At 35.0% G+C, this 20638-nt stretch overlaps 1 protein-coding gene across 16 annotated transcripts in view; it reads right to left on the reverse strand.

Moving 5' to 3' along the window:
* Window positions 1–20638, reverse strand: part of RFX3 (regulatory factor X3) — a 264606-nt gene that overhangs the window by 185643 nt on the left and 58325 nt on the right. For 4 of the 16 annotated variants that reach the window (XM_070248213.1, XM_070248212.1, XM_070248214.1 and 1 more), the window contains 2 exons: window positions 10224–10442; window positions 10029–10106 (listed from right to left, as the gene is read on the reverse strand). The exons of 8 other annotated variants lie outside the window; for them this stretch is intronic. Coding sequence is in view for 4 of the 8 variants with exons in the window: in XM_070248210.1 (XP_070104311.1) it covers window positions 10224–10302 (79 nt within the window). In the remaining 4 variants the exon portion in view is untranslated. The remainder of the gene's footprint in view (window positions 1–10028; window positions 10107–10223; window positions 10443–20638) is intronic. 4 more of the 16 variants (XM_070248210.1, XM_023627284.2, XM_070248209.1 and 1 more) reach the window with 1 other exon arrangement.

Consider the following 20638-nt stretch of genomic DNA (forward strand, 5'->3'; position numbering starts at 1 on the left):
CATATGCTAAAACAAATAAATACTTCTATAATTCTTAAGGGAAAAATTTGCCATCACTGGACCCTTAGTTCCAAAATTATTCAATATACTTCTTTACAGGTGGCTGGTCCTAACTACATTTTTAAAAGTAAAAAATTAACAATTATTAGAATGAGCTGATTGAGATAATAAATATTTCTTTAACCCAAAAGAAACAGAAGAGAGAGAAATTCTATGCAATATTTTCAGTAGAAATGAACTTGAGAAGGGAGGAAGGATAGGAAACAATCACACCCAACTGGAATTCTATAACTCAGACAGGGAACGAGATATAAAAAGCAATGCGTCTAAGCCAACAAACTTCCCAAGAATCTCCTAACAGTCAATCACCTCAAAATATGAATTGATTCTGGTCACCCTTGCAGCCAACTATTCCTACTTAATTTTTAAAAAAATAATTGCTAATCAAATAATCCACATTTTTTGTTAGGAAGTTAAAATGGAAATGACAAATTCCTACCACTTTTCATTTGTAGCACAATTCAAAGTATCCATTATTTTCCAAGCAGCAAATGAAAATGTCAAAAACATTCTTATTGTAGATATTTAGTTGTTTTCTGCCAAATTAATGAAAGGAAAATATTGCACTTTGAATTGGTTAATTACCATGAATCCTTCTGCAAAGGCTCCTGCTTGCAGAACTAAGCCAGCTCTAGTTGGCACACGGCCCTCATATTCATGGAGACTACACTATAGGCTCCACTGTACTCAAGAGACATTTAGTTTTTGGCATCCATTCACCAGCTTACAAATCATCAGTCCTAACAATTATAGACACTCAACTGTCTGAAGTAAACAGGGCAGAAAGCACCTGCGTTTAATAGGGATGTACCACATTCTGCTTCTTTGAAATTTTAAGAGCTAGACTTAGAATACAGAATGAACAAGAATACTCTGATTTACACATCTTCTAGAAACTAGAGCTACTTCAACAAAAATCTTCTAGTGACAAAACTACTTCAAGGAAATCCTCCAGAAGCAAGGCAAAATTTTAGGAAAGGAGGAATTTGGAAAAGTTCCTTTTCCTTAGTTCTAGGACAGGGTGAATGGAGCTATTTCAAGTATAGGCCGCTTGGGAACCCACACATAGAGCTCATACCTTGCCATTTCCTAGGATAGATAGGTGCTAATTTGCCTATTTCCAAATCTGATAAAATAACCATTACTCAAGCCTAACCACATCTCTCCTCCCTCATCCTGCCATTCTCTTTTCTACAGAAATTCAAAGACCTGGAATGCCCACTCTCCATGTTGGATAACATATTGGACATACTTCTTTAAAACTGAATAGGAATATGTTTCTCAACTTTTTGAAAAATATATTCCACTGATCCTTTTATTTGGGAAAGAATGGGTAGACAGATGGAGACAGAAAATAACTAATGATTTCTCTCTCTCCTTTTTCCTCTTTCCCTAAATAAAATGGAAGAAAAATCCTGAATCAAGACAGATAAATAATGATAAACTTAGGAATCCAAGCTGGTTTCTCCAAGATGCTCTCCATATGGTTCTTATAAGTAAGCACTTCCAGGCTACAAGTGTGTCACCTCCTCATACAGAGTCTTGCATCAAGGAATGCAAAGAGCCAAGAAGCCAATAGTTCATCCTAAAAAGGACCATTCAACACCATCTACAATATTAATCTATGTTAACATCTAAGTATTATGGCAAATGAAAATTTAGCATGCAATTTTTTTAGGATTAGCAAAATTAGCAAAATATAAATTACTAGTCAAAAACACTTAGAAGACATTAGAACTTCAGGCTGTGAGAAGTTGACATAAGTCTTTATTTACCTTTAAATAAATTGAAGCTAACCCAGGATGACAACCAGGATGCCTAGAGGGTCTAGAAACCATGAAAGAAACAGTATACAAATAAACAAAGAAAAGAAGATAGAAAAAGATAAACACAGAACAAAGAACAGATGGAAACAAAGAGAACAAATAGCAAGATGACAGACTTAAAACGAACCACATCAATAATCACAGTAAATGCAAGTGATCTAAACACATCAATTAAAAGGCAGATATTATCAGACTCCTATGAAAGCCAGACCCAACAATATGCTGCTTTTGAGAAATGTACATGAAATATAAACACAAATAAGTTAAAAGCAAAAGGTTAGACAAAGGCATCATACTAACACTAGTCAAAAGAAACCTAGAGTGGCTATACTAGTATCAGAAAAAGTTGATTCCAGAATAGAACCATTACCAGGGATGCAGAGAATAATTTCAGAATGATAAAGTAGTTAATTCATCAAAAGGATTTAATACTCTTAAAAATTTATGTACCTTATAACTGAGCTTCAAAATACATGAAGCAAAAACTGATAGAAACCAAGATATACAATATTCTGGCCATAAAACAAGCCTCAAATTTAAAAGGATTCCAGTCATACAAAGTATGTTCTCTGCTCACAACTGAACTAAATAAGAATAACAAAGACCTCTGGAAAGTTCTTGAACATTTTAGAACTACTTAGGGCACTTCTAAATAACCAAAGGGTCAAAGAAAAATCCAAAAGTGGAGTTAGAAAAGTATTTTAAACTGAATGAAAATGAAAACATATCATATCAAAATTTATGGGATGCCACTAAAGCAGTACTTAGAGTGAAATATATAATATAAAACATCTATAGTAGGAAAGAAGGTCTCAACTCAATGGCCTCAGCTTCTACCCTAAGAAATTAGAAAAAGAAGAGTAAATTAAGCTCAAAGTAAGCAGAAGAGAGGAAATAATAAAGATCATAGCAGAATTCAATGACTTAGAAAATAGAAAAATAGGAAAAATCAATGAAAGCAAAACCTCATTCTTTGAGATGTCAATTAAATTGATAAACCTACAGGCCGACTGAGCAGAAATTAAAAGAAAAAATATAACTTAGTTATGTGAGGAATGAGATATTTTTTCTTTTAATTTCTGCTCAGTCGGCTTATAGGTTTATCAACAGATAATAGGGAATATCATAACAACATTATGCCAATAGACTTGACAGTTATTGACAGCTCAATAACTGGATATAACCCAACTGTCCATCAACAGGTGAATGGATAAACTAATTGTGGTATATCCATGTGATAGAATATTACTCATCAATAAAAAGAAACTATTGTTACATGTAACAATATGGATGAATCTCAAAATAATTATGCTGAAAGAAACCAGACAAAAAAGAATACGTATTATATGATTTCATTTATATAAAGTTCTAGGAAATGTAAACTAATTTACAGTGACAGAAAACAGATGAGAGACTGCAGGGGTTTGGGAGAGGGAGCTGAAGGGGCTGGGGAGAGGTGGAAGAAAGAGAATATAAAGAGACACAAGGAAACTACTGGAGTGATAGTATATTCATTATTTTGATCGCAGTGATGGTTTCACAGATATATACATATATCAAAATCACACACTTTAAAAATGTGCAGTTTATTGTATGTCAAATATACCTCCACAAAACTTTGTCTTTTAAAAAATCAACAACCACAAAACCTGGAAAATCTGAGAATATACTAAGTCTGCAAATGAGAAGCATGAAAAAAGGAATGATGGCTTTTGGCAAACAGCTGACAGCAGAGAAAAATGAAAGTGATTAGATTTGGCCTATGTGGCTTCAGGAGAGAACAAGCACCCACGGAGCAGAAATTAAAAGGCAGCTGCCTCAGCTACACAAAAGAATACTCTAACAACTGGAGCTGTCCAAACATGGAACGGACTGCTTTGTAAGGTAAAGCTCTCTCACGGTCACATAAAGAGTTAAGTAGAAACTCAACTGATCACCTGATAACTGAGGTATTAGGAGAAATGCACACTTGAGAAAGGAAAGTGTTTCCTGATCTTAAATGCACTGCTTAGAAAAACAGAACACATAGTTTACACTTGGGGAGAAATCTAAGCAATCGCATTCATCAGGCCCAAGAGCCATCAACGCCAAACATTTTGATTGGTTAAAGTATTTAGGAGCCTATGAACAAGGTTAATGAGCATACTTGTCAATCTGCAACCGGGTTATCTTTCACATAGGAAAAGCAATAAAGAAGTCTTCAAAGATAAACATAGTTTGCAAAATGTGTATTTGTCTTGTTTGTTTTTGCATGTAGTAAATTATCACAAATTTCTTCAGGGAAAGGAGTACTTACAATGTTTACTATGTAATTTTAAGCTCTTAAGAGGTCAATAGCTAATAATAATGGCTACTATTTATTGAATATCTATTATAGGCCTAGAAATTCAAGCAAAGCATTTTGAACACAGGAACTTTACAATACTGAAAGATAGCTATTACTCCCATTATACAGATTGAAAAATCTTAGGCTGCGGGAAGTTAAGGGGATCTCCAGACTAAGGATCTGAAGTTGTCTGTCTGGCTCCAAAACCCAATGATATAAGATTGCCTACCAGTTCACCAAAGAAATAGGAGCCATCTGATGATCACTCCACGCAGTCACTTTCTTCCCTCTCCAAATATCTCCTATAATCCTGCCCAATGCATTTTGCAAAAATACAAATTTTCTCATGTTATTCATCCAGCTTCATTTCCTTCAGTGTCTTATAACTCCTAAGTAAAGTCTAAATGCATCAGCATGGCCAATGGGAGACCCTTCTGCCTACTTTTCTAGCATGATTTCAAATTATTTCTCCTGTATATTCCAGATATACTAAAATATTGACAAGTCTTTTTAAAATGCAATACATTTGTACTTGCCGTTCTCACTTTTCTGCATGCCCTTTGTTTCACTTTCCACTTGGTGAAGGAACTTTTATCCTTCCAGATTAAGTTTAAATATTGTCTCCTCTGTTAAAGTTTTCTCTGACATTCCAGCAACAATTAGATGTACCTCCTTTTACATGTACATCCCTCTATTCATACTGACAATTATTTGTGAATGTTTCCTGCAAAAAATATCTCCTCAGAAAGTTATTCATCTCTGTATTACCCGTACTCAAATCTGATACATAGCAAAGGTTCAGTAAATGTTTATTGACTGAATGAATGGATGATGGACAGGTGGATAAAGAAGCAATTAAATGGATACACTAACCAGTATCTGAAATTAAGCAATAATAAGGAAAACTTAAGGGTTTTCCTTTTTTTTTGTATATAAAAGAAATCATACTGCCTATGCCAGAGATATACTAGCTGCCACAATTATAATATATATAATACACCTTGTTAATTCTATATGATTTCATCCTAAATTACGTCTTAATTGAAGCAACTATTATTATCTAGCCTATTTGATTGTGCGGTCTGTTAAAACAGTTCATTTAATCAAAAGTAAGGGTAATATATAATTTGATGCAAAAATTAATTCTCAAGACTATAAAATGGTTGGAAACCAGGAGATCTGTGAACCACTCTGATTACTTGTCAAGAAGAAGAAAGCCAGAGGAATAACCTTTTTGTGACCTCCTCCCACAAACAAAACTATTCACAGATTTTACTGCTTCAAGACGTAACCTTGTTTAGTGCTTTCCTCCTGTGGATAATGTGAGACATCGAAAAAACTTCCACCATTTAAAATTTCAAGCTCCTTTCTTCCTCAATCTTTATGATTTTAAATTAAAATATTTTTATTTCTGGCCAATGTATGTTTGATTAGGTTCCTAAAATTAGTCTTAATATATAACTGGAATAATTTATGGTACATTTTGGTTTGGGGGGCTTTCTTCCATTGTCTTATTCTCTTACCCAGAGCCGATATGGAAATAACCTGGGTTTCTGTTGGACACTGCTGTTTTATGTTAAAATCAGACTAGAACTAATTCTTTTTAAAAATGCAAAATAAAACAGAATTTAAAAAAAAGTCAAGAAGCTTTGAGAACCACTCTCAGCTAATGGAAAAATTATTTTAATTACATGAGAAATATTCTGAAGCAATCTTCTGGGTGAAAACAAAGCATTACTTACTGGTTGACGGAAATGCCTCTAAAGAAACGTTCACATGTTCAGAAGCCCTTAGTCTATGAAATAAATGCCTTATACATGTAGGTTAAAAAAAAAAGTTCACACCTTGGTAGTGTTCTTCTAAAATGCTGCCTCATTACAGCAATAGCATTTTGATTTATTCTAGAAAGGGTTCCTTTCCGAAGAAGCACTAAAATGTGTTTTTTCAAACACATAGGAAAAAAACTGAAGTGCTCTATAAAGTACTCAAACAGTCTATAGCAGTGGACTTTGCTTTAAAAGGACAAAAGAAAAAGTCATTTTAAATCACATTTAGTGTAATCATCTTTTTTTTTTCTTTTTCTGAAGCATGATAGTAAAATGAGCATAATAACTAAATGATTTCAGAGCCCAGCAATGGAAAGTTTGGGACTGCAAAATGAAAAGACAAAAAAAAAAAATTTGGCCTAAGATATCCATTAAATGAAAGGAGACTATTTTCCAATAGCTGGTGTAATTTTTCTCAGATCAGCCTGAGAACACAGGATATGCAATTTGTTTTGATTTTTCCCTTTACTATCTTGAACTTTGCTCCTGCATTTTCTTTTATAAATAAACAGGTTAACAAAAGGAGGTAACTGATTGTTTAACTTATCATATTGTGATCTTTCAAGGGAAACATTTCATTTTATTCAAGTTCTGGTTCTTCTCACCATTTCTTGTCTCCTTCATGAGAAGATGATATTCCATAAAAGGAAAGGACATCATGTGTGAATTAAGTAAGAAGGGTTCATGAGAGAACGAGAATCTAATTATATAAACACAGTTCCCTACAGGTTGATATAAATTCCAAAATCTCTGAAATCTTGTCTTTAAAGGCTAGAAGTGCTTTTTTAATTATGCTAAAAGTCCCTTGTCTGCTTGATCTCTCATGAACAATTTTAATCAGGCAAGCCTAATACACTCCGTCTCACAGACAACTTAACAGAGCTCTCAACTATGAGCTAATGGGAAGACAAGGAACCAAAAGCATTTTTATTAAAAGGAAAAAATGGTCAGCCTAGAGATTTGGCCAGCAATAAAGCAAGATTAAATCATGCTTTTTCCCCACTTAGCCTACTTAACTTTAAGAACTACAGACATGTAATTAATTTGCTCTTGAGATTTACTCTGTAAACATAAACACACCATTTAAAAAAATACTACATCTTTACAATTCACAGCGGTTTTCATTAACCTGCTTTCTCACTCACAAATGGACTAACATACTAACAACCAGTGTGCCAGAATCTAAGAATAACCCCTAAAATTTATCCTCCCAAAAAAGGAGAGTCAAAAATCACCCTCTTTAGTCTATGGAAATCCTGAAAAGTTCAAACTGAGTATGAAATGATAATTAAAAGGACCAAATATCGCCAGTCCACCTCTCAGTCAATCCTCACGCCCACTTTTTAGTCAGCTATCTCCATGAGTCCTCAGTCCATTTGGAGGCCCCCTCAATACAGCAGCCTACAATAACCTTCATTTTCCAACAGCTCTAAACTATTTAAACCTAATAGCCACCATTTTAAGCTCCTTTCTCTTAACCAATTCTACCCAGAAACTCCAAAAGAGTCTTGATGGCTGCCCCCGGCCCTAAGAGCTTGGAACCATGCTACACATAATTGGTTTTGTCTATCTACCTTGATCCCCCAAACTGCTTTGAAATTTAAAATTCAAATTTTAACCCCTTGTCTGAGTTTACCTACACTTAGCTGCTGGGTGGACTGCAGCATACTCTCAATCCTCTCTGTGCCTCATTTCCTCCATCTGTAATACTGTAACTAATAATTCCCTCCCTCAAAGAGTTGATGTAAGAATCAAATGACATAATACACAAAAGCATTGTAAGAATTAAATGACATAATACACCTAGAACACTGTGGACATTTAATACATTTAAGTTCCCTCCACCATGTCCCAGATCTGTGCTTCCAGGCTCTTCAAGCATAGGCTTATCACTTCCATTGAACTCCCAAGAAGATACTTAGCTTCTCGCATTCTCCCTGTCAATCTTTGCCAGCCTCAGGACTCACCAGCAACCCCTACCTAGAACCTTGCTTTCATTATTTCTCCATCTCTACACTCAGCTCCCCCTGCCCCCACTTAAGGCTTTCAAGCTATTGTCATTCTAGGGCTCCTTGGGCATCTCTGACTCACTCAGTTTTTCTGTGCACTGAGTCACGTTTACTTATCCATTATAGACCGCTTCATTTACCTTTGCTTCAGTGTTTACCTGCCTGGTTCTCTTCCTCATTACTGCTGTGCCTCTTACTAATTGCAACTGCACACTATCAGTTTAATTTGAAGCTTTTGTATTTACACTGATTTAAAAGACTATTCTTTACAGTTAAACTAAGAGACAGAAAATTAAAATACAATAGATTAGGACAAATAGTGATGACTATAGCCTAGGAAAAAAACATTTGATTAAATCTTAGAAAATGATTTTGTTTTTTTACAATCAACATACATTTATGCATTCACCTATCAGATCCTGTGATTCTTCTGACCTTGCTGCTTGATGAGCTGTAAAAATTCAACTTGCTTATTGAAATGGTAGAGGCTAAAGAGTAAAAGGGATTACTTGCCTAGCAAGGTAGGGCAAAAAGCAAAATTAAGAAATAAGATTTCAAGAAATGTTCATCAGTACTACTAAGATTACAAATACACTCACAAATCCTTTTAATGTCTCCGGCAAAAGAATTGTCTGATCTATCTGCAAATATCTCAGAGTAAGAAAATCTCAGTTATAGAGTTAGAAAACCCAGGTCTCCAATAGGGAATATTCCTCTGGAATAAAAAAAAATCAGCTAGGACTACTGTCCAGATATTATAACTATGTTCAATGATCTTTTTTTTTCTTTTTTACTTTTTTTTTTTTGCTTTCCCTTAATGTTCTCTCCCAATCCTCTGCTGGATATGGATACACAAATTTAAAATACTTAGTGATGCATTATTCTTTACATAAATATGAATTATCTGTCTTTCATAGACTCCATGATTGTTAATTTTCCTAATGGAGTATAAAGTCTTTGCAATATCCCACGGTTAATCCTGACTTGTTTCAAATTACCATGTTTTGGAGTTTTGCCTCAGGTTCTGGTCAAGGACATGAAAACAATATATCAAATAAAGTACCATCAAGGACAGGTGGTTTGTTTTATTTTAAGTAACAGAAAAGAGTAATAAAATAATATTTCCTAGAATTTTACCTTTAGGATCATTCTATTCAATTCACTCAGGTAAATGTTATACTCTAGCAATATTAACAAATAAATTATTACAATGACCTAATTCAGTACTATCTGAAACAAGAGCTGAAACTTTCTTTTCTACTCAATATTTGGTTTTAAAAGAGCTGCTATTACATCTGGCCCCCAGATCTTGTTTTCTAATACCATTTTCCAGTTAAAAAAACCAGGGCTCCTTGGAGAAGTGACTCTCTCGAGGAGTGAAGCAGGAAATATAAAGGCAAGTCTGATGTATCCTATAATGCCAGAAAGTTAGGAAGTGCTCAAAAAAGAAAAAAAAAAAACATCAACGAAGGTACGTCAAACAGACACAAGAGCCAATTAAAAATCTCCCAATGGCCAAAACTGGAACAATTTGAGCAATAAAATAAAATAGCATTGGATTATAACTCAAAGTACAAAATAAATATCCATGAATCCATACTTATATAAATAAATGATTGACTAAATAAATAGATGGGGAGGAGAAACAAAACTCTTGTACAGAAGTAGTCTAAATAACTTTTGAAAATATTCCACTCTCAAAGGGGTGGAACATCACTCCCCACTCCTTAGGTGCGGGCTGTGCCTTGTGACTTCCTTCCAAAGAGTACAATATGGAAAGGGGGAAATAAAGAGAAACTTTATAGCAGTGAAATCTGTTAATAATAGGGGAATCAAGCTGCAAGATATATGGGAACTCTGTACTATCCTCACAAGCTTTCTGTAAATCTGAATCTATTCTAAAATAAAAAATGTATTCTAAAAGTTTTTAAAAAAGTCTGCTTACTGCCTTTGGCTTTCTGAAGTTTACTATCTAGCTTACCTGTAGAAAACTCTAGTCAAGTTTAGACTTCAATTGTACAATTCTTCACGACACTCTCGGATCCAGAGTTTACTTGCACTGCAGTAGAATGGAAAGATGTGAGGCACAGTCCTGCATTTGGGTTCTGCTCTACATGCAGCTATCCTTACGACCAAAGTAACCAATTTCCTCATTGATAAAACGGGGCAAGCCTACCTGGAGGGCTTTCGGATATCCCTATGGGAAGGAGGCTAGTGTGATGGTCTGTCTGCATTCTCATCCCTGAGCATGTCATCTGAATCCTGTTCCACCCTTCTCTGGCTTGACCCACTTGGATGTCAACCTGGTGCCAGATCTGGCTGTTTTCAGTTTGTTTCTTTAGACTTCATGCTCAAATGTCATTTTTTCAAAAACTCAATTCACTGTTAACTCTACCTGTGGAAGAATAATCAGAAATTAGATGGTTGCCTCTATCTGGGAGAACAGGAGGCTAGAGTGGGAGGAAGACATGATTTGCATTGTGTATACTCTTGGACTATGAGAATTGTTTTTTACTACTGTTTGCATTAACTATTTAAAAACTTATTACAAAAGCCACAACAAGAAATCCATTATTACCCAGAGATGAAAATAGGTTTCTTTTTTTACCTTTGTATGAGCTATCTGTGTGTTATCTCCTTTTAATATAGTACCACGGCAAAAATCATGGCTCCAGGAGATTAGTCTAAAATGATTTCAATCAACTTCTTATGTACCAAATCAGTTGTTTCAAAATAGCATAGGAGTCGTGGAATCAAAAGTGACTTGGGATGGAACCTAGGCCTGTCTATTCACCAGTTATTTAACCTCACTAAACCCCAGCTTCCTCATCTGTAAAGCTGGAATAATAACACTCACACTCCACAAGGTTATTGGAAAGATTAAATAAAAATACAAGTAAAATCCTTAGCATAGTGCCTGGTCCACCTATTACTGTCATTACCAGTACAAATGGAAGTCTGTGGGAAGAACTGATTTCTCACTCAAATGTGTCTTCTATTGAGCTATGAATCCAGAAGCACCTTCCAAATTTTAACACTCCTAAAATGCAACTGGCTTTCAGCAATTATTATTCCTACTTCCCTAAAGAAAAAGCATTAAATAATGAGAATAAACAGCATTTCCCTCTTTGCAGAGAAATTCTCAAATCATAAGAAACATTCAGGAGTCACACACTATTTAGAACTGAATAATTCTTATGGACATAAAAGCAACAAAATATTCAAGAACAACATAAAACTTGATTAAATGTGCAGAATGCTACAGTTGAAGTTGTCTTTGGGATTCTGCCAGAAGATTGCATAAGGGCATGTCACATTTTACCTAGACAGATTCTTGAGACTACTGGTAACACATATAAATAACTTTAATAAAAGTACAGGTTACAACAATGCATGTAAACATTTTATGTACTCAATGAATATTTGTTGAGTGCTTTTGTGTACATATATATGTGAATAAATAATATGTTACCAATTCATAGTCCTTCCTATGAGTTATTAGAAATATTATTCCTTTCCTATCTGTCTCAAAAAAGTAGCTCAACATGTTTTTACCCTTATTTCTATTTTATCGTGGTTTTAAATTAAAGCATTTCAAAAACTAAAGTATATTTGCACTTACAGGATATTATGTATAAATGCACGGATTCACACACATACATATATATACACAAGCAACACTCTAGAGTAGAAATATATGTGAATCTCTGTGTACTTGAATGTACCTTAAGATATGAAATTACTACCTTACCAAAAGATATATTGCAGAATATTTTATACTTTCTCATTTTAAAACTGCTTCTTGCTTTTGAGATCACACATAAGAAAAACACCTCATGCATATCTAATTTAAAATCACATCTAGCAACGTGACTGCTCCTAGAAAGTAGAAAAGCATGGAGTCACTGTAAATTTTAGATTGTGCCTGTTAGTGAATGCTCCGAAACAAGTGGGAAGAGGAATGGAAACCTGAAGCTACAATGATAAAAATCTTAAATAAAACCATCTATTCCAAATAGTTAGAGGAGGAACCACTTAAGTATGCCATTCCATTACTAGACCACCAAGTCCAATAATGGCCATTGTTGACTAATGCTTTTTTTCTCAAATCCTCCATTTTATGTAATACTTCACAGTCTGTAAGTCATTCACATGTACATCAAATCACTTAATCCTGATAAAACCTGCCAGCAAAAATGTTATGCTGTTAAATCAGGAACAGAAAAATACAATGATCTGCACAAGGCCACCAAGCTAGTTAAGCGGCAAACTGCGATTCATACCCAAGTGTTCTGCCTCCAAATAGAACTCTTTCCACACTCTCCCATTGATCTCCACAGCTGAATTCCGCTTTCAATGACAGGTCTCATTTCTTGTAGTGCAATGCCCTCTGTCCACCCAACTACAATCCTTCCTCAGGTCATTTACCACATCCTCTCTGGCCTCAAGCCAATCAACTCCCCACACTGTAGCCAGAGACATCTTCCCATTTTAAATCAGATAGTCTTTGAGGTAAGACCAGCAAATGCTTTTCATTGTTTCTAGATACAGAATAAATGTTTCACCAAGGTCTTCAAAGTCTGAGTGGCCTGAACTCTTCCTATCTTTTGAGCTTCGGAGTATTCTCTGTGCATCAGACAGACTTTCTGTCCTTTATAACCACCACTCTCACTCATCCTGGATCTCCCTCCCCTCCCCTTTTCACCTAGTTAATACACTCTCTCTCTTACCTCAAGCATCACTTCCTCAGGCAAACTTTCCCTTACTAACCAAATCAAATGTCCCTACTCTATACTCTCAGGGTGCCATGTACCTCTACTTTATTGAAGTTATTATAGCTGCAAATACATTGACTCATATAATTATTTGGTTAATGTCTGACTTTTCTATCGGACTGTCAAGTGCCACAAAGGATAAAGATGAGGTCATTTTTTTTTTGTTTTTAGTCACTATTATATCCCCAAAGTCTGGCACAATTTCCAGCCCTGCAAGTAGGTACTCAATACTTTTTTTTTAAAGCTGAACGAATATAGAATTAGGCTAATTTCTCTTTCGGTCTTTAAATATTTGAAAACAGCTATTATTCTGATGATTCCTCACTCTATACGTATATATACAAAAGTTAAATTTTAATAAGCAAACCACCCTGATTCCTTGAAATAATCCTTTCATGACAAAGTCCCCAGACACTTCTTAAAACCTGGAAGCTATAAATTAACACAATGGTATTTGCTCACCAGTAAAGAGAGACTGTAGCTTCCCTGTTCCAAACACTGCACTTCTATTAAAACAGTGTACACCGGGCACATAGCAGTGACAGTTATATCACAAATTCCCAGGTCTTCTTCATATGAATTGCTCTTAAAACACGTCTACTCAATTCTGGACTAGTGTGATAACTTGACAAACCTATATGCAGAATTTTACATTAATCACTATTATAGACCATTTCAGTTTCAACCAATCATTTCAGATAGCTAAGCTTTTTTTCAATCCTGATTCCCTCACCTAAACTATTAGCTTTCACTTCCAGCCTTATGTGATATGCAAATGGGATGGGCCTGTTTCATCCAAGTCAGTGATAAAAATGATTAATCGAACAGAGTGAAAGAAAGAGACATGCCACGTCACTAGAAATACCTCTCTCCAAGCTGACACCAATTCATTCATCAGATTTTTTCAACCCTCAATGAACCTACCTGTTCTTATAAAACAGCTCCTAATTTGACCATCTATTTCATAAACATATCATGAGACACTTGTCCAAAGTCTTGCCAAAAGCAACTCACTCCACTTACATGGTAAAAAAAAATTACATAGGTTTAACATGACACATTCCTAGTGAACCCATGGGGTCTCCGAAAGAAAAGCTTCTTTTCTAGGTAAGTCTTCACAAACCATTTGTCTAATGATGAACTAAAGAATTGTCCCAAAGATAGACTTGAAACCCACTAATTTATAATTTTACTTTTACCCCTCTTTTTTGAAAATACAAAAAGAATCTGTACAATCTTTAGTCTTTTGGCACATCTGGTATTGACCATAATTGCTCAAAGATCACCAAACCATTCATTTCTGCAAGTCATTCAATCCTAGAGCATTAAATAGTTGAGAGCATCAAAGTGCTTTCTCATTACTGCTTCCCTTTCTTAGGACTTTAATTTCCTTGTTACAACCATTAGTCTCTTTTACTGAATTTGAAGATCATTTTCTTTTGATAGAGAAGTTGAAACCAACTCAGGAGTTCCATAGCTCCACCTTCACTCCAACATCTAGTATTACACCATCTGTCCCCAAGCAATAGTTGATCCTTTTGCTTGTTTTTCTTCATGATCTGAACGTAACATGTTGTGGTTCTTAAGATCTTTACAAACCTCAGTTTTTTCAGCCTCCTGTATCCTATTTCTGCATTTGTGTTCTAACCTTTTCTTACATACGAGAATCAATTGTGCTTATATAGTATTTCATTTTAAAGAACCTACACACATTTTATTCATTCAATTAATGTTTTACTGCTTGCCAAATGTATGCAATTCAACCAAACTAAAGCAAAAAACATAAAGATGCCTAAGATCTTGTCCCTGACTTCAAGGAATCCAGAGGGAAAACTAGACTTTTAGGCAGAAATAGGGGCTTTTATATTACCAAGATAAAAGTAAGCGCTGTGTGAGCAGAGTACAGAGCAACTAGCTGGAGTATGAAATAGCTGCTGGAGTCTTCATCAAGGAAATATAATATCTGAGTCGAGTCTTGAGAAGTGAGGAGGTAGTCATTTAAAGACTGGAAGGATGTGCAAAAGAATAGCAATATAAAGAGTAGATTGTTTTCACACAAGAGAGATTAACTTCATGCAGCTGGGATTTAAGTGTCATGGAGTCGGTTATAAAAAGGTCCTGTAATCTAGGTGTCTAACACATAGGGCAAATAAAATGAAGCAAATGCTCACTACGAATGCTATGCAGCAGTTAGAAGAAATCAAGCTGTACACCCAATATCATCGGGAGATCTTTAAAACAGCGCTGAGGGCAAACTAAATAACACCTAGAGTATAATACCAGCAATGTAAAATTAAAATACATGCACATCAAGCATTTGTCTGCACACAAAGTGAATCTACATGTTTTACAGGAACACGTACAAATAAAAGGATTCAGATAAAAAATATGAGAATAATTACCTATGGAAAGAGAATGTAATAGGGGGTAGGAAATGGGAACAAAAAGGTTTTTTTTCGGTGGGTACACATTTGTGTGACATCCAAAGATATTAAAAAACTTAGTTTTCCTATTAGTGACAGAAGAAGTCTTAAGGTCTGGGAATGGCAAAATCTAATCCAGCAGTTAGGAAGAAAGTTGGGCCCTGTGTGAAATAAACAGCCCTGTAGCTATTGTTTCTTCTGGAGTTGAAGAGCGTGTGTTCACTCGTCTTCTTCTGCACAGGCTGAGTAGATCTTTATCGTTCTCCAAGAAAAGGCTAGGTATCAGACTAAGCTACCAATAAGTAAAGATGGATGTAGAACTTTTGGTAAGAGAAGAAAGTGAAGACTAGGTTTGACAGGGAGCCAAGAGCTGCAAATAAAAGCAGTATCTTAGAGCCCAAATTTGACTGTCTTCTGGGAATATTATTGAAAACATTCCTGCACTGTGGGTGATGCCGGACTAAATCAACACTAAGAGTTTCACCAAGCTGAGGGTCTTATAAGTATGCCAAAGGGAGAGCAATGAGAAATTAAAACAAAGCCTTGCTGAGTATGTCTTGGGAGCTCAGAGTTGGGACTCTGTAATAAACTCATACAAACCCTATCACTTGAAAGACGAATCTCCCCTTACCAAGAACGGCTTTATCTGCACAAACAGACTTTCTATAGGACGCTAACTGAACACCATAGGCAATGAGCCAACATTTTTAAATTTCATCAAGCTTAGTGCCAGGTGACAACTGTTTGCTGTGACATGATTTATGCATTACATTTCATCTAGTTATCTTAGAATCAAAAGAATTTCACCAAAGGGTTCTCATTCAGATAAATAGGAATGATTTCTACCCCAATCCCATCAGTGAAAAGCAGAAAATACACCTGGGAAGTTTCAGGACAAGATCCTATTGATTAAATTTTAAGAATAACCTACTGATTAAATTTTGAAAATAAAGAACTTAAAAATGTAAAATTGGCATCTTTATTGGTATTTCTCCATTGTGAAGACATTGTTTTTAATTTGGATGCAGAAAGCTAACTAAAAAGCAACCAGAATCAAAATATAACCTCAAAATCTCAAGTGATATGTGTAAATAATATGTAACACAGTTAACAACACTCTATATTTACATAACCTTACATTTCCATAGATATGCTCATGGGAGTCAGATGTTTGTTTTCTCCTTTTTGGTCCACATTTCAGTAATTTGATAGGGACTCTTTTCCCTCTGAGTCTTCTCATAAAGTATCATTTCAGTCCCTATTTAGTTATCCATCATCTCATCATAGTATCTTCTTATCCATTCTACTCAGAATAAGATATATTTTGATAGAACGTGGAATTTAAAAGAGGGCCTCTTCCAATAATGATTCTAATACAATTTTATTTTGTAATTATTACCTAAAGACAGTAACATATTATGTATGGGTGGTGAGATATGGGTACCAGTTCCTTTCCTCTTTATAAAATATTCATTGCTTTTATAATCAAGAAAAAAGATTTTAAATAACTATGTAGTGACATGATGGGGGGGAAATTTTACTACAAAAAGTTGTAAATTTCAAAGGACCTTGGTTTGGGATCTTCCTCTTACCCTCTATCACTATCGTGGCTTGCAATCCAACTTAGATATGAATGCACAAACTCAATAGCTTTGTCATAAAGTCTGTGAAAAATTGGACAATGGACGGCAGGGACGGGGAAAATCTAAAAGTTACACATCAGGTACTTAGCAAAGACACCAAATCTATTCTGAACTCTAAAAATTACACTATATTATACTAAAATGTCAAATTTTCTTATAACGAAACACGTTAAATCAGCACCTCAGCAATTTCTGCTAAAGACTAAATGGTTTAAAATAACACAAATACTCCTGTACCTCAATGTGCATGCAATGAAATAATCTAGCATTAACAGTGTCAGACAACAGATTTAACATTGTTAGAAAAAAGTCCTTGTACACTATACAATTATCACCCTGATATTTGCCCAGTTTTCCTCTACCTTATGCACTCATCAAATAAGATAAAACAGCATTTAAAAAAGTAATAATATAAATTTTAACGTTCAATTTTACTTTTCTTAGCATTAAACCTGAAACTAATAAACTGAAGTTGTTGTAAAACCTTATTCAATGTCACTTATTCACCTCATTCTTTGTATGCCTTAACTGAGGCAGGATTTCAAAGCATCTCAAAGCTAGTATCCTACCTCTCATCTTCCCAGGCTTAGGAGAAATATTAGGGTCTAAAAGAGTCTTCGAAAAATATGTTATATAACTAATTACATTAAGCCATGATAGCAATACATTATGCATATCCACTACCAAAAAAAAAAGCTCCAAAACATTGCTATTTTCTTGCCATTTCCAAATAGACATACCTCTATTTCTACAGTGAGAAAGGATGATACAGAGATGATCACTTAACCAATTTCCTAACAAGCAACATATTTTTACTATATATGCAAAAGAGAACTGTAAATGCCTTCCAATGCTTCTATTGTATTTCACTTTGATTTAATGTTCCCACAGAATGATTTTTCGGGTAAAATTACAGTTATCATAATCTAAAAAAATCTGACATTTCCCAATGACTTATAACATTCATCCCTGAAATTTACTATTTCTTTCTTAGTTTCTTTCTTTACTAATATTCATTTAAAATATACATTATAGTAGCAGTCCCCCTGCTGCCTTTAACAGAGTAATTTGTAACTTGGCTTTTATGTCATTCCATACAGTAAATAAATATAAATACAACTCATGGGGTGAGGTACTTCATAAAATATAATCATGCAAAGTATCAACAATCTGCTTAATGATTTAGTTACAGCTATTGATTCTTATATCTTATGTCATTATGTAGGTGGTATTTACTGCAAAGTAAGCATTTAGCAAATTTACACAGGAGAGAAATTTCAAGTTTGTGATTGTTGTAAGAGGACAAATAAAAAAGGATCTATTTAAGCATCTTATAAAATTCTATTCCATATAATTTAAACTTTTCAGGTAGTTTTGAAATCTCATTATTCTAATAAACGTTATATAATATTTATCAAAGCAAGAATAAGCTAGATGATTTACAAGGAATAGAGTTTCTCCTCAGAGGGTTTACAATCTAAGCTAGATAGCAAAACATATGTAGCAAATGTTTTTAAACCTCATAGTAAAGTTAAAATTAAACTATATAGGAGAACAACAAACTATTTCCATCAAATGAAAACTTAAATTGAGTTTTGTGTCTCTTTATTAAATAATATAGTTTATCATTTTTACTCATTTAATCCAATTTCCTAATCCTCCAAAACAATTTTAACAGATACTGTATCAATCATTAAATAGCATTTGTCATCCTGATCCTCAAATTCACAACACACTTTGGAAGAAGTCTTTACCAGTCTTCTCATCTGAAAAGATATAATTTAAGAAATATTGCACTTTCAAGGAACAGGTTCTTGCTAGGAAGAAGTACAATTAGGACAATATTCTGCTAGATCAAAGTTTTTTTAAAAAAAAAATTCACTGTAACATAACAATTACAGTCACACCTCGAAGATATTGTGGGTTCAGCTCCAGACCACCACAATAAGCTAATATTGCAATAAAGCAAGTCACATGAATTTTTTGGTTTCCCAGTGCATACAAAAGCTATGTTTACAATATAGCTACAGTCTATTAAGTGTGCAACAGCATTATATCTGAAAACCCAATGTACATACTTTAGTTAAAAAATACTTTACTGCTAAAAAATGCTAGCCATCATCCAAGCCCTCAGTAAGTCATAACCTTTTTGCAGGTGGAGGGTCGTGCCTTGATGTTGGCGGCTCTGCCTGATCAGAGCAGTGGTTGCTGAAGGTTGGGGTAGCTGTGATAACTTCCTAAAATAAGACAACAATGAAGCTTGCTGCATCAATTGACTCTTCCTTTCACGATTTCTCTGCAGCATGTGATGCTGTTTGATGCCATGATATCCGCAGTAGAACTTCTTTGAAAATTGAAGTCAATCCTCTCAAACTCTGACGCTGCTTTGTCAACTAAGGTTATGTAATATTCTGAATGCTTTGTTGTGATTTCCATAATCTTCACCAGGATCTTCACAGCATCTTCACCAGGAGTAGATTCCATCTCAAGAAACCACTTTCTTTGTTCATTAATAAGAAGTAACTCCTCATCAGTTAAAATTTTATCGTGAGACTGGAGCAACTCAGTCGCATCTTCAGGCTCCACTTCTAATTTTAGTTCTCTTGCTGTTTCTACCACATCTGCAGTTACCTCCTACAATGAAGTCTTGAACCCCTCAAAGTCATCCATGAGGGTTGGGATCAACTTCTTCCAAACTCCTGTTAACATTGATATTTTGACCTCTTCCTGTGAATCACAAATGTTCTTCATGGAATCTAGAACGGTGAGCACTTACTAAAAGGTTTTCAATTGACTTTGCCCAAGTCCATCAGAGGAATCACCATCTACAGCAGCTATAGCCTTACAAAATGTATTTTTTAAATAATAAGATTTGAAAGTCAAAATTACTCCTGGATCCATGGGCTGCAGACAGGATACTGTGTTAGCAGGCAGGAAAACATCAATTTTGTTGCACGTCTCCATCAGAGTTCTTGGGTGACTGGGTGCATTGTCAATGAGTAGTAATATGCTGAAAGGAATCTTTTTTTCGTTCCATTTATAGAGCATAAGCAGAATACATTTAGCGTAATTCTTAAGGGCCCTAGGATTTTTGAAATTGTAAATGAGCATTGGCTTCAACCTAAAAGTTACCAGCTGTATTAGCCCCTAACAAGAGAGTCAGCTTGTCCTTTGAAGCTTTGAAGCCTAGCACTGACTTCTCCTCTCTAGCTATGAAAGTCCCACACAGTGTCTTCTTCCTGTACAAGGCTGTTATTTAGTGGAGCCACGTTTATTAATTGTCTTAGCTGGATCTTCTGGATAACTTGAAGCAGCTTCTACATCAGCACTTGCTCCTTCACCTTGCACTTTTATGTTACGGAGATGGATTCTTTCTTAAACCTCATGAACCAACCTCTGCTAGCTCCAAACTTTTCTTCTGAAACTTCCTCACCTCTCTCAGCCTTCACAGACTTGAAGAGAGTTAGGGTCTTGCTCTGGGTTAGACTTTGGCCTAACAGAAGGTTGTGGCTGGTCTGATCTTCTATCCAGACCACTAAAACTTTCTTCATATCAGCAATAAGGCTGTTCTACTTCCTTATCATTCAAGCTTTCACTGGAGTAGCACTTTTAATTTCCTTCAAGAACTTTTACTTTGCATTCACAACTTGGCTAACTGTTTGGCACAAGAGGCCTAGCTTTCAGCCTAACTCAGCTTTAGACACGCCTTCCTCACTAAGCTTAATCATTTCTAGCTTTTGATTAAAACTG

The sequence above is a fragment of the Equus caballus genome, chromosome 23, assembly GCF_041296265.1.
Source record: "Equus caballus isolate H_3958 breed thoroughbred chromosome 23, TB-T2T, whole genome shotgun sequence".
NCBI classification, from domain to species: domain Eukaryota; kingdom Metazoa; phylum Chordata; class Mammalia; order Perissodactyla; family Equidae; genus Equus; species Equus caballus.